The sequence below is a fragment of the Myotis nattereri genome (genome assembly GCF_964212035.1).
Source record: "Myotis nattereri genome assembly, chromosome: 6".
NCBI classification, from domain to species: Eukaryota; Metazoa; Chordata; class Mammalia; order Chiroptera; family Vespertilionidae; genus Myotis; species Myotis nattereri.
Genome location: NC_138081.1, coordinates 88621596 through 88632849, shown reverse-complemented (window position 1 = coordinate 88632849; position 11254 = coordinate 88621596). Strand labels below are relative to the sequence as shown.

Here is an 11254-nt window from a genome sequence, read left to right as displayed (position 1 = left end):
CTTAGAAGACACAGTTACTTAATGAACAACCAAGTTTTCCGTTGAAAAGTTCATATGGAGTTAGGGATGAGAAAGTAATGGGATGATATAAATTATTTTGGCTATTGCATTCAAACTTTAATCTTTCTTCTCTCCCACTGTCTATACTCTAAGACGCAAGCATGTCTGTTTCTACCCTCTATCTCTCAGATTTATCATGGCTTTATCATGAGCTGGGATCTTATGAAAATGCAGATTCTGGTTCATAGGTCCTGGCATGGATGGGGACAGCAATCTGCATTTCTAGAAAGTTCCCAGGTATTGCAGCACAAGAGGAGAGGTGCATTGTCTCCAGTTTTGGAGTAATGCCACAAACTCTTAATTGGCCTCCCTATCGCTTTTTCCAATCGATTCCCCACCCTCTAGTCAGTGTGGTCTTTCCCAATGCAAATCTGAACAAGTTCCTCCACTTTCCCTGCTTCCCATGCCCTCAGATCCTGCCCCTGCCTCCCATTCCCGCCTTCAGGCTCCCACTCAAGTTCATCTTCCTGCTGACGAGTTAGGCTCAATTCCTACAAGCACTCTGTGATTTCTCCTTCTGAGCTTTCTCACAAGTTCTTCTCCTCATCGGACAAATACTGTTTTCCTTGTGATTCCCAGCTTCACCCCTCCCACACCTCCTCAGGCTTTCCAAATCCAGTTCTCTACTCTTCCTCTGGGATTCCATAACACCCTGAACTTCTATCATTGTAACTTATCAGCCAATATTTTCCCCCTCAAATTCCTATCATTAGATCATGAATGAAGGAGAGAGAGGGGTACCTGCACTTGTTTTCAATGTGATGCATCTCCATCACATTGTTTCACATATAGAAAATGTTTAAAATATATTCACAAGCCCTAGCCGGTTTGGCTCAGTGAATAGAGCATTGGCCCACAGACTGAAGAGTTCCAGTCAAGGGCACATACCTTGGTTGCAGTCTCCATCCCTGGCCCAGGTCAGGGCCTGTGTGGGAGACAATCAATACATGTGTCTCTTTCATCAATGTTTCTATCTCTCCTCTTCCCTTTCACTTTCTCTAAAAATCAATGGGAAAATATCTTCGGGTGAGGATTAACCAGAAAACATAAAATATACTCATGAGTTGAACTGGAAAAGGAAGAGTATTCAGGAAGTAGACACCTATAAGGGATTCAAATTTATATCTCATTTGGTCTTCTTCATAGAGTCACAATCAGTGTTACTAAACGCTAAAGATAAAATTGGTTAGGTTATCAAATTGAAGCACAATCTAAAGCTTTCCAACTACTATAGAATAATACTAGGCTTGAAGTTCTTTTTAAAATTCTATCTTACCTAAGCAATACAGAATATATATATTTTATAAATAAAACAAGGCAGCCTTGACCAGCTGTTTTCTATTTTTTTTTTTTTTTAATATATTTTATTGATTTTTTACAGAGAGGAAGGGAAAGAGATAGAGAGTTAGAAACATCGATGAGAGAGAAACATCGACCAGCTGCCTCCTGCACATCTCCCACTGGGGATGTGCCCACAACCCAGGTACATGCCCCTGACCGGAATCGAACCTGGGACCTTTCAGTCCGCAGGCCGACGCTCTATCCACTGAGCCAAACCGGTTTCGGCTGTTTTCTATTTTTTACAGGAGAGCTAGCAAATATAAACATAAATTGCAGTAAGATATGCAAAATAAGGAAGACTGGATGATAAGTGAGGGGAGGGGCTAAAATGTGAAATAGCCCGGGAGTGGCCCTTCTACACAGATGTTCCATGTGATCAGCAGTTCTTGAATCTTAGTATGTGAGGTGTTGTGGATGAATCCTGACAATTCTAATTTTTCTTCATAAGAAATTATGTAGTTTCTTAATGAAATAATTTATGTTATGAGATCTCATAATGTGTTATAACAGAAAAAAATCAAAATAAAATCTCAAAAATAAAACAGGTACACATGCTCAACATAAAAATCTATGTGGTTGAAGTACAGTATATCCATTTCAACATTTCTTACATACAAAAATATGATTGCTAATCTGTTCTATTTTCATATTTTTCTTTTACTATGTTTTTAACTAGAGATATTCTTTTATTTTTCAAGGAAGAAATGACATAATAAAAGCTCTAGGATCCAGCTGGCCTTTTTGTTTTCTCATTGTTACCAGATCCTAAATTCCTCCCCTGTGCTGGCTCAGGATTCTGGTATAGAATAGATGACTTCATTCTTATCAAGGTATTACTTGAGATGGAAAAGGTCAACCCCCAGAGCCCACCTGCCTTGCCCTGTGAATTCCTCACTAGCAATCAATGCTCCCATTGTCTTCCTTCATGCATAGCTCCCAGAGCCACACCTGTCAGAGCCAGCACAGCTGCCCAAACTCACCTTCTCAGGAAGAATAAAGAGAGTGGAGAAACAGGGAGAGCGGAGTTAGGAAGTGATTCAATATATCTTTTTATGTTTCGTTTGCAAGAATATTCAATATTTTCATGGGTGTGAACCTACTTTCAAAGTAAATATGATAAACCTACTACTTATTGAGTACCTCTCTAAAGAAAGTGGCCGATCCAGGAATCAGACTTGGATAAGCCTCATTTCTATTTCTAGCCCTCTCTCCCTTCCTCTCTGAAATCAATAAAATATATATGTATATTTTTTAAAAGCCTCATTTCTAAAGCCCAAGTTCTTTCCTCTAAATTTTGCTTTTTTTAAAGAAAGCAAAGCCCCGAAGACAATCTCATCTGAGATTCAATAGCACTTTTATTTTATTTAGTTAAAAAATAGAGACCAAAAAAGAAAAAAAATAGAGACAGACAAAAAGGAATGCATGAAAGGAATCTATTAGGTTTCCAAAGAGCACCTGACAGGCCAAAATTGGACCTGGGAAGGACTGCTGTTTCTCCCTGCAACAATCCTTCCTCCTCTCAGCACCTGCAGGTGTAGCCTTGCTGCGTGTTAGCCAGGAAAACTGCAGGGCGCCAGGAGATGGTGCCATTAGGTGGGAAGCAGAGAAAGCGGGGGAGGACTGTAAACACGCTGGAGACATCAGAGAGTCTTTAAAGTACATGTTAATCTCTCCTTGCTCATTCCCACTGCGCGTCCTCATTCGATAACCTTGTAATCTCCACTCTTTTACCTTGCCCTCGCCCAAGCCCTTCTCTACACTCCCGCCGAGAGAATCAGATGCTCTCACTCCTCTGTCTGAACCTTCCTTGACTGTTCGTTGCTCTATGGATGAAGTTAAGTAACCTCCAGGTGCTCCTCGAGGCCCTCTTCCTTCCTGGCCCATGGTCTGTGGTCCGGCGTCCACACCTGGCCGTGCGCGCCCACCTGTTCACCCCGCTGCAGCCGCCTTGTTGGTTCTCCTCCCCCAGCTCCTTGACACACTGTGTCTGCTCTTCTGTCCCCCACGCCTTCTGCTTTCCCAAGTCCCACTCACCCTTGGAGTCTCAGTTTAGATGTCACTTTAAAAAATACATGTTTTTATTGATTTCAGAGCGGAAGGGAGAGGGAAAGAGAGACAGAAACATCAGTGATCAGAAAAACCATTGATTGGCTGCCTCTTGCACGCCCCACACTGGGGATCAAGCCCGCAACCCGGGCATGTGCCCTTGACCTGAATCGAACCTGGGACTCTTTAGTCCACAGGCTGACGCTCCATCCACTGAGCCAAATCGGCTGGGGCTAGATGTCACTTTTTAAGTGAGGCCTCTCCAGGCGGATTCCAGCCCACCGCCCCATCCCCCAACCCCCCCCCCCACCCCCGCTCCTCCGACCCCCCGCAGTCTCCTCAACCGCCCTCTGCTTAGATTTCCCGGAACGTGCATCATTAGCACTCTCCACGTCACCGATTGCAAATTGCACCGCTGGATCTTATCTTGAATGGATGAATGAAAGAATGACTGAATGAATGAAGGGAGGAGCTTAAATTGGGTCTTACTTGTCATCATCATCATCCTATCATCACAATGTTTCCAGTCCCTCTGGGACATGCCCACCCCTTTCTGGATGGAGCGCCCACTGCGCGCTCAGGCCCTTTGGAGAGGACGCGGACACCGCGCGGCTCGGGCAGGTCTCCCCACCAGGTGCTCCCCGCGCTCCCAGGTTCACTGGCTTCGGGGAGGAGGAGCGGCGGGAAAAGGGGGTGGCAGCCGGGAGCGCGGGGCACGCCTCCAGCCTCGCCGCCCGCTGCCGCCGGGAGCGCCACTTCCTCCTTCGGGGGCCGGGCGGGGCGGGGCGGGGCGGGGAGGGGCTGGGCGGGAGACGCCCCCCGCGGCCGGCCGGGGCCGCCCCAATGGGATTCGGTGCCGGGCCGCCCTCGCCCAGTCCCGGCGCCGCGCTTGGCCGCGGAGGAGGCGGCGCGGCCCCGGCAGCGGCGGCGCTGCGCCCGCCGAGGGGAGGCCGAGCCTGCCAAGCTGGCGCCCGACGGGGCGATGGTGGCCGGTGCCCGCGGCGGCTGCGCGCAGGCGGGGGCTGCCGGGCACGGCCTCCTGGCCCTGCTGCTCGTGGTCTGCGCCCCGCTCCGGCTGCGGGCGGACGAGCCGGGTGAGTAGAGCGCGTTCGGCGGGCGGCGGGCTGGGCCTGGAGGAAGTCGGGGTCCCCGTCTGCACCCCGCGAGTCCTGCGCCATCTGGCCGATGGCAGCTCGAGTAAAAACTCAGTGACTGCTCTCCGATCGCTGCGCACGAAGGTCCCCCCTGCCCCTCGATCAGGAGAACCAACTTGGCGCTTCCCCACGCTCCCCCTTCCCAGCCCCGCTTCGTCTCCAGACTTCCTGACTCCACCGGCCGGCGAGAGGTGACAGGGCCCGGGGTCGGGGGCGCGCGACCCAGGCCGCCTCAGGGAGAGTCAGCAGCCAGGACGCTTCTCGCCGGCGTCCTTTGGACCAAGCTGCTCCGCAGTTGGGCGGCCAGGCCCTCGCTGCCGCCTCTCCCTCTGCGGCTGCAACCCCCGGGTCCGTGTGTGGTTTTAGGGAAAAGTCGGGAAATGTTGGCCCGACGCGCCGCGCCTTACCGAGTGCTGCCTGCGCCCGAGGTTCATTCAGGTGGTTTAGCTCCTTGGGTGTGAGAGCGACCCGGCTGGTCTTTCTCGGGACCAGGTGATTGGCTTCCAGTTGGACCTAATGAACCCACAACCGAATTTACCCCGCATTTCCCCCAGGTCAAAGCAGTAAACCGTTCACCAGTCTAGGCAAATCCTTGTTAAGTAGCTCTTTATTGATAGCAAGGAGTGACTTATTGGGGAGTTTTTTGGTTCTTGGCCCCTCTCCCCCTACTTCTGCCCTATGGAACGGCGGTTATTTAATAGCACCGAATTCGTCCAGAATATGTTGACAGCTTCCCCACCCCATGCTTCCAAATGAGAAAAGAGTCAAAACTGAACCCAAGATTGCATCCCCACCTCCCGCCCCACTGGGCCGTGTATCCACTCCCAGTCTGAAGCATGGACACCCAAGATGTTAGTAGTGGTTACTAAGGTTGGTCACATACCTTTTAAGATTAAAGTTTAGATGAGATCTGTCTTGTCACTATAGCAGAATGCTAAGCATATCGTAAAATGTTAATACTGCATATGTGGGATTTTGATCATGGTTGTTTTAAGCATTAAAAAGTGTTTCTCAGGCTCCTATTTGAAGACACATGTTTAATACCGCACATTTGTGAATCCGCCCAACAATGTGTCCCGTCCTAATCTGGCCCGAACTGTCACCCATCATTCCAAATGAAGTTTCAGATGTTGTAGAGCCATCCAGGCTGTTAAGTGGGTACTTTGTAGAGCAGTTCTCTGCTGGCAAGTGTGATTGCGCAGCTTCAAGTTTGGGTCTACTGCGGTTACTGGTGGAAGAAGGTATTGTCATTTGATTTTCAATGAAACATCCTATATATTTAGGATGCTGAAAGGCCCAATAAAGGTGTAGGTATTTAATGACAAAGAAAGTAAAACTTGGATTGGGGACATTTACTGAAAAAAAAAAAATCTAAGAACTCAGGTTCTGATACCTTTTGAGTGAAGAGGCATTGTCAGTGATTTTTTGCACATTTCTTTTCACGTGTGATTTTTCTAATTAGTCACTTATTTTTCAAGCTTCCATAAATTGAAACATGCACACCCATTTTAGGTCCTGAGATATGTTACTGGCTATGCAGTTGGATGGTGTCATCAGTGACAGGAGTGCTCTCGGTGTTTAGAAAATCAAAGGGCAGGCTTAGCATAACAGTCTGGTTTTGGCAAGAAGACACCATTTATTACATTTTACCTTCATTGTTCTCAGAGTCAGCTTCGTCTGGTGCTTCTTGCCTCCCCAACCTGCCAGACTCCCCACTCTCTCCTGAGGCTTAATAAAAGCCCCAAGACCACACTGTAAATCAGGATTTCCAATGGGTGGGGCCTGGGAATGGGTGCTTTTAATAAGTTCCCCCAGGTAATTCTGATCCAAATCAGCTTTGAGATGGTAGAAACAACTTTATAATGTTAGGGTTATGATAAAGTGCTACCGTCTGTGTCAGAGACAGTTTAATACTGGAATATTAAAAAGTCTGTCCTTAAGTCATCACTCCTTTATATTTGGCTAGACATGGGACAGCCGATACTTGCTGTGTTTTCATGAGTGGCTTCTTTAAAAGTAAGCACAAGTTTATTCTGGCACCTTCTGTGTCATTGTGTGCACTTGCCCAGACTTTCCTTCATCTCCAAGGTCTGAGATCCTATCAGCCCTGTAGTCTGTAAATTCCTGAGGGGAGCGACCAGCTTTGTCTTTACCTTCCTAGCATCCGACAAAGGTGCTCAATTAATGTTTCTTGGGTTGAACGGAACAATCTTTTTGTGTTTAGGAGATATTTGCAAATTACTTTCTAATTAGTGGAAACTAAGTAATGAAATGTCTACCGAAGTTCTTTATGAGGGTATGTCTGATGCTTACACTAATTAATGTTTAGCAAGCCCAGCTCTCTTGGCATGCCTATTTCTACATGCAAGGATGCCTTGTAAGTGAAAGTACAGCAGAAAGAGGGAACAGGCCAGAGAACAACATGTACCGTATCTTCTGGCTCTAGGAGATGTGATTTGTAACACTTGAACATTGAATTATACGAGATATTTCAGAAAAGAAAGACTTTATGTTAAAGGATTCACTAAACAAATCAAAGGATGTTGTTCAAGCTCGACTTGAGCTCTGAATAGTGTCCCAAGCTATCAACTTTTCATTGCATAAAGTGAATGCTTTAACCGTGTGGTAGTGACACAGATTTGAAAATCATATAAAAAAAACCATCATATGGAAATAAGCAATACTTCTGACATTTATAAGGAATTATGTTTTTATTTTTAAGATGCATGAGGAAGTTAAATTAATTGCAGCATTTAGCAAAGGTTTTAATCATGTTAAGGTAGAAAAAAAACTTTTTCAGGGAAATATTTTCTATAGAGTTTTGGACTCTCTGCTATGTGTATTCTAGCATGAAGTCAACTCTATACATATTAAAGTAACCTATTGGTTTGCATTTTGAAGGAGATAACACACATAACCCACCTAGACTTGCAGTTAGTACATAGCAAATGCCAACCATCTTACTTTTCACTGCTGTTTATTATTACTATTAATTGGACAAATATGGGGGCCCCTTTGTTCTGCCTCCCTCACTGCCTCTTGGACCTCATTCTTCAGCACAATTACTCATGCTTCCAGTCATACCAGCTTTCTTGCCACTCCTTAAGGTATCAGGCACCCTTCTACCTCAGAGCCTTTGCATGTGCTACTCGCTCTGCCTGGAACCCTCTTGCCACAAATATCCAGACAGCTTTCCTCCTTCAGTCTTTGTCCAGGTGTTGCCTTCTTGGGGGAGGATCCCTAACCACCTGTAACCCACCTGCCGTCCCCAGAACTCCATATTCCCTTTCCTGCTTTCAGTTTTCTCTAGAGCATTTATCCTTTTCCAACAGAGTGTATAATTGATACTTTTATTTCATTCATTTGTATTTCCCTTACAAGAATACAAGGTCCATGAAGAGCTGTGTAGTTTGAACAGTGGCCAGCACATGATGGTTACTCAGTAGGGATGAGTGTTCAGTAGTGGAAACTGAGGCTTATAGACTATTAAGCCACTTGCCTTGTCACTCAGGCAGTGCATGGCGGAACTGGTATTCAAGCCCAGCTGTGTTTTAGTGCTGCAGAGCCGTAGGCTGTTCACTATACTCCCTCTGGATGAGTGTTCTGTAGTGGATAGTAGGTGCTCAGTGAGGATGGGGTGAGAAGGCAGTGAAAACACAGTTGCCACCCTGTTGTTAAAGACTTAGGGCTGACTCTAGTTGAGAATCAAAACCTGAAATAAAATATGTCTCGTCCAACTGTTGTCTGTAAATAAAAAGTCTGAAAATAAGGACTTAAAATAGAAGAATTCATTCTGCTGTACTCGAAGTCTGGCATTGCAGATAGAAGGAAAGTACTGTCAAACTTTCAGATTGCTTTTTTCCTCCCCACCCCCCATTAGACTAGAAGTAATTTTGTGTGTTTGCAACTGAAAAGTCATGTTGATGTCATCTTCCAGATGTTCATTCTCGGCCTTGTATATATAATAAAATAGGTGTTTACCTTGGGGGTGAGGGGTTGGGAGAGATTTGACTGATGCAGATGAAATGGTGGTTTCTAACCCGATGTGGAAATAAATTTTAACTGTGAGCTCTAGTATGAATCTGGAGCCAACTGCCAGCCTTGTCTTTCAGTGGGAGTTGAAGAAGTTTTATTTTGGGAGGTGGGTGGGGAGTGGAATGAGAGAGAATCTAGAAGATCCATGAGACAGAGACAAAATGGAGGTTTTTTTTAAGTCACCACCAGTACCTGGTACAGTGCCTGGTAGATAACAGGCTCCAGATAACTATTTCCTGCATTAGCACATGAATGCTGTGGTGAGGTTTCAGAGAATACGGTGAAAGGTGACGTGCACTAAGTTGTTCGCTGAGAAATTGCATACATGCCTATGGTGATGTCTTAGGAAACAATGCACATGTTTTCAAGAAAATATCTAAATTCATCTCTGCTAAGGGTTGGGAATCTCTGAGCCTCTTTTACAGGCAACACCCGGAAAGCTGCCTTGAGGTAGGTGCTGGCAGTCTTAAGAATAGAGGAGCAGGTGGTAGACTGAATCGGACCAGGTGGGTCAGTGATCCCCTAAGATCTGCAGATGCTTATACATTGAGGCCATCAGGGGCCTGTTTTACCTTGAAGATCATTTGGGGACAGTGTTTAGACCTTTGTGACATGAGCTCTATATTAAGCCTTATTGTCATGTGAGCCTTGACTACTTACTGCCATTTCTATCTTCCTAATGCTTACAAGATCTATTAATCTAGTTTTTATCTCCTAGAACTATCTCCTATCTCTTTGGGAGCTACACACTGTGTGAAAGTATACCCTATGTTTGCATATATGTGTCTCATATATGGTAATTTTGGGTTAGGTAGATTTTGTGTGTGTGTCGGAAAAGCTGAAAATAACATTGAAACAAGGTAAAAGCTAATTGGCTCCATGTTATCCCATCTCTCCCTTTTAATAAAGCTATACTGGAGCTCTTTAAAACACACACACACACACACACACACACACACACACACAAATAAACTTCTTTTAGGATGGAGATTTCTTTCCTGTCTGCTTTCCCAAAGATCTTCCTAATGCTTACAAGGCAGAGCAGTTGTGGAACAAACAAGCTATTGACAAATGATATTGTCCTGACAGATCATAATCCTGCAAAAAAGATGTTATACAGAGAATCACTAAGGACATGATTTTTGGTATGTGTGCGCACACACACACATACACACAAATATATATCTCCACAACAAATAAACATAGCGCACACACTTACATACTGTCTACTATTTGTTTTTATTAAATACTAGAGGTTTGGTGCATGAAAATTCATGCACTGGAGGGGGGGTGTCCATCAGCCTGGCCTGCCCCCTCTCACAGTCTGGGAGGCCTCAGGGGCAGGAAGTGACTCGGCGATCAGGGGAAGACGACACCTCATCACACCTCTGCTGCTGCCACTGCCGGCAGCGCAAGCCTTGGCTGGCCCTGGTTATCTGAGCCTCGGGCAGCCCTGGGCAGCTGGGCAGCCGCCATCCAAGGCTTGCTTGTGCCTCAGGCCAGCCCTGGGTGGCTGGGGGGCTGAGAGGACCGGGGGACTCTGGAGGCAGGCGCACAGAATGGGCAGGCCTGTCTGGGGGTGGGGGGCTGGCCTTGCCGCACACCTGCCACCCCAGTGGGGCTGAGGGGACTGGGCACCACCATATTGTGGCTGTGGGCACCACCATCTTTGAGGGCTTGGCAGTCAATTAGCATATTCCCTCCTTATTGGCTGTGGGTGCCGCCATCTTTGCAATGGCATGAGGATCAATGAGCATATTCCCTCTTTATTAGATAGGATTAGATAGGCAAGTTATATATATAAAATATGTGTAAGGTATAAATACAACATAAAACTACCTGCATACTCTACTATGTAATGTCTGCATGCTTTTATATTCTGCTATTTTTTCAACTTAACATTTTATTAAAAGCTTTTCACCATACTATTGGGAAAAAATTCCAAGTTTATATTTATTTTAACAGTTAGCCTTCAGATAAACCAAGAACTCATTTTCAAGTAATTTATTGCAACTGAGGAATATCCAGTGTAAAAGTAGAACTTTTGTTTTGTCCATTCAGCTGTGAATCTTATCAAGCTTCGTGTCTTCTGTATGATTCAAATAACACTTCCTTGCTTATGAAGTCAGAAGTAATTTGCTTGTCTCTATATTTTTTTTGAGAAAGTATTAAGTTTAACCTTAAATGCATTGAGTATGAGAAAGGTAATGTGTATTTCTTGTTCCTTCTTGGATGCGACTCTTAATTTATATTTAATGGGGTCAACTTGTCCTTGGTTAGACAGGAGTTTATCTTTACTGAGAACCACATTTGTTTTTATATCCAGCATTTTCCAACTCAAATTACAAGCAGAATTTGTAGCCTTTTTATTCAGTGTTCAGCATGTTTTCATTTTACTGGAAGGGAAAGAACAGTTTTTCTTTTCTTTCATCACAAAATTAAAACCCTTGGAAACAGGAGCATCTGGCTCCATTTCATGACTGAGTGTGTTTAGTGGAAGTGCCTAAAGGTCGGAGGTAAATGATGTTTATGGGACACTCTATTCTTGAAAAAAGGAAAACAAAACTTTATTTCACTCATATTTCTGACAGGGAACAAGGCGATATTAAAACTTATGA

At 45.2% G+C, this 11254-nt stretch overlaps 1 protein-coding gene across 1 annotated transcript in view; it reads left to right on the top strand.

Annotated features, from left to right (window-relative positions):
* The first annotated feature begins 4343 nt into the window (after positions 1 to 4343).
* Positions 4344 to 11254, top strand: part of DCBLD1 (discoidin, CUB and LCCL domain containing 1) — a 55839-nt gene continuing 48928 nt past the window's right edge. Inside the window, exon 1 of the mRNA XM_081094755.1 lies at positions 4344 to 4541. Coding sequence (XP_080950881.1) covers positions 4430 to 4541 — 112 coding nt within the window. The 5' untranslated portion in view covers positions 4344 to 4429. The remainder of the gene's footprint in view (positions 4542 to 11254) is intronic.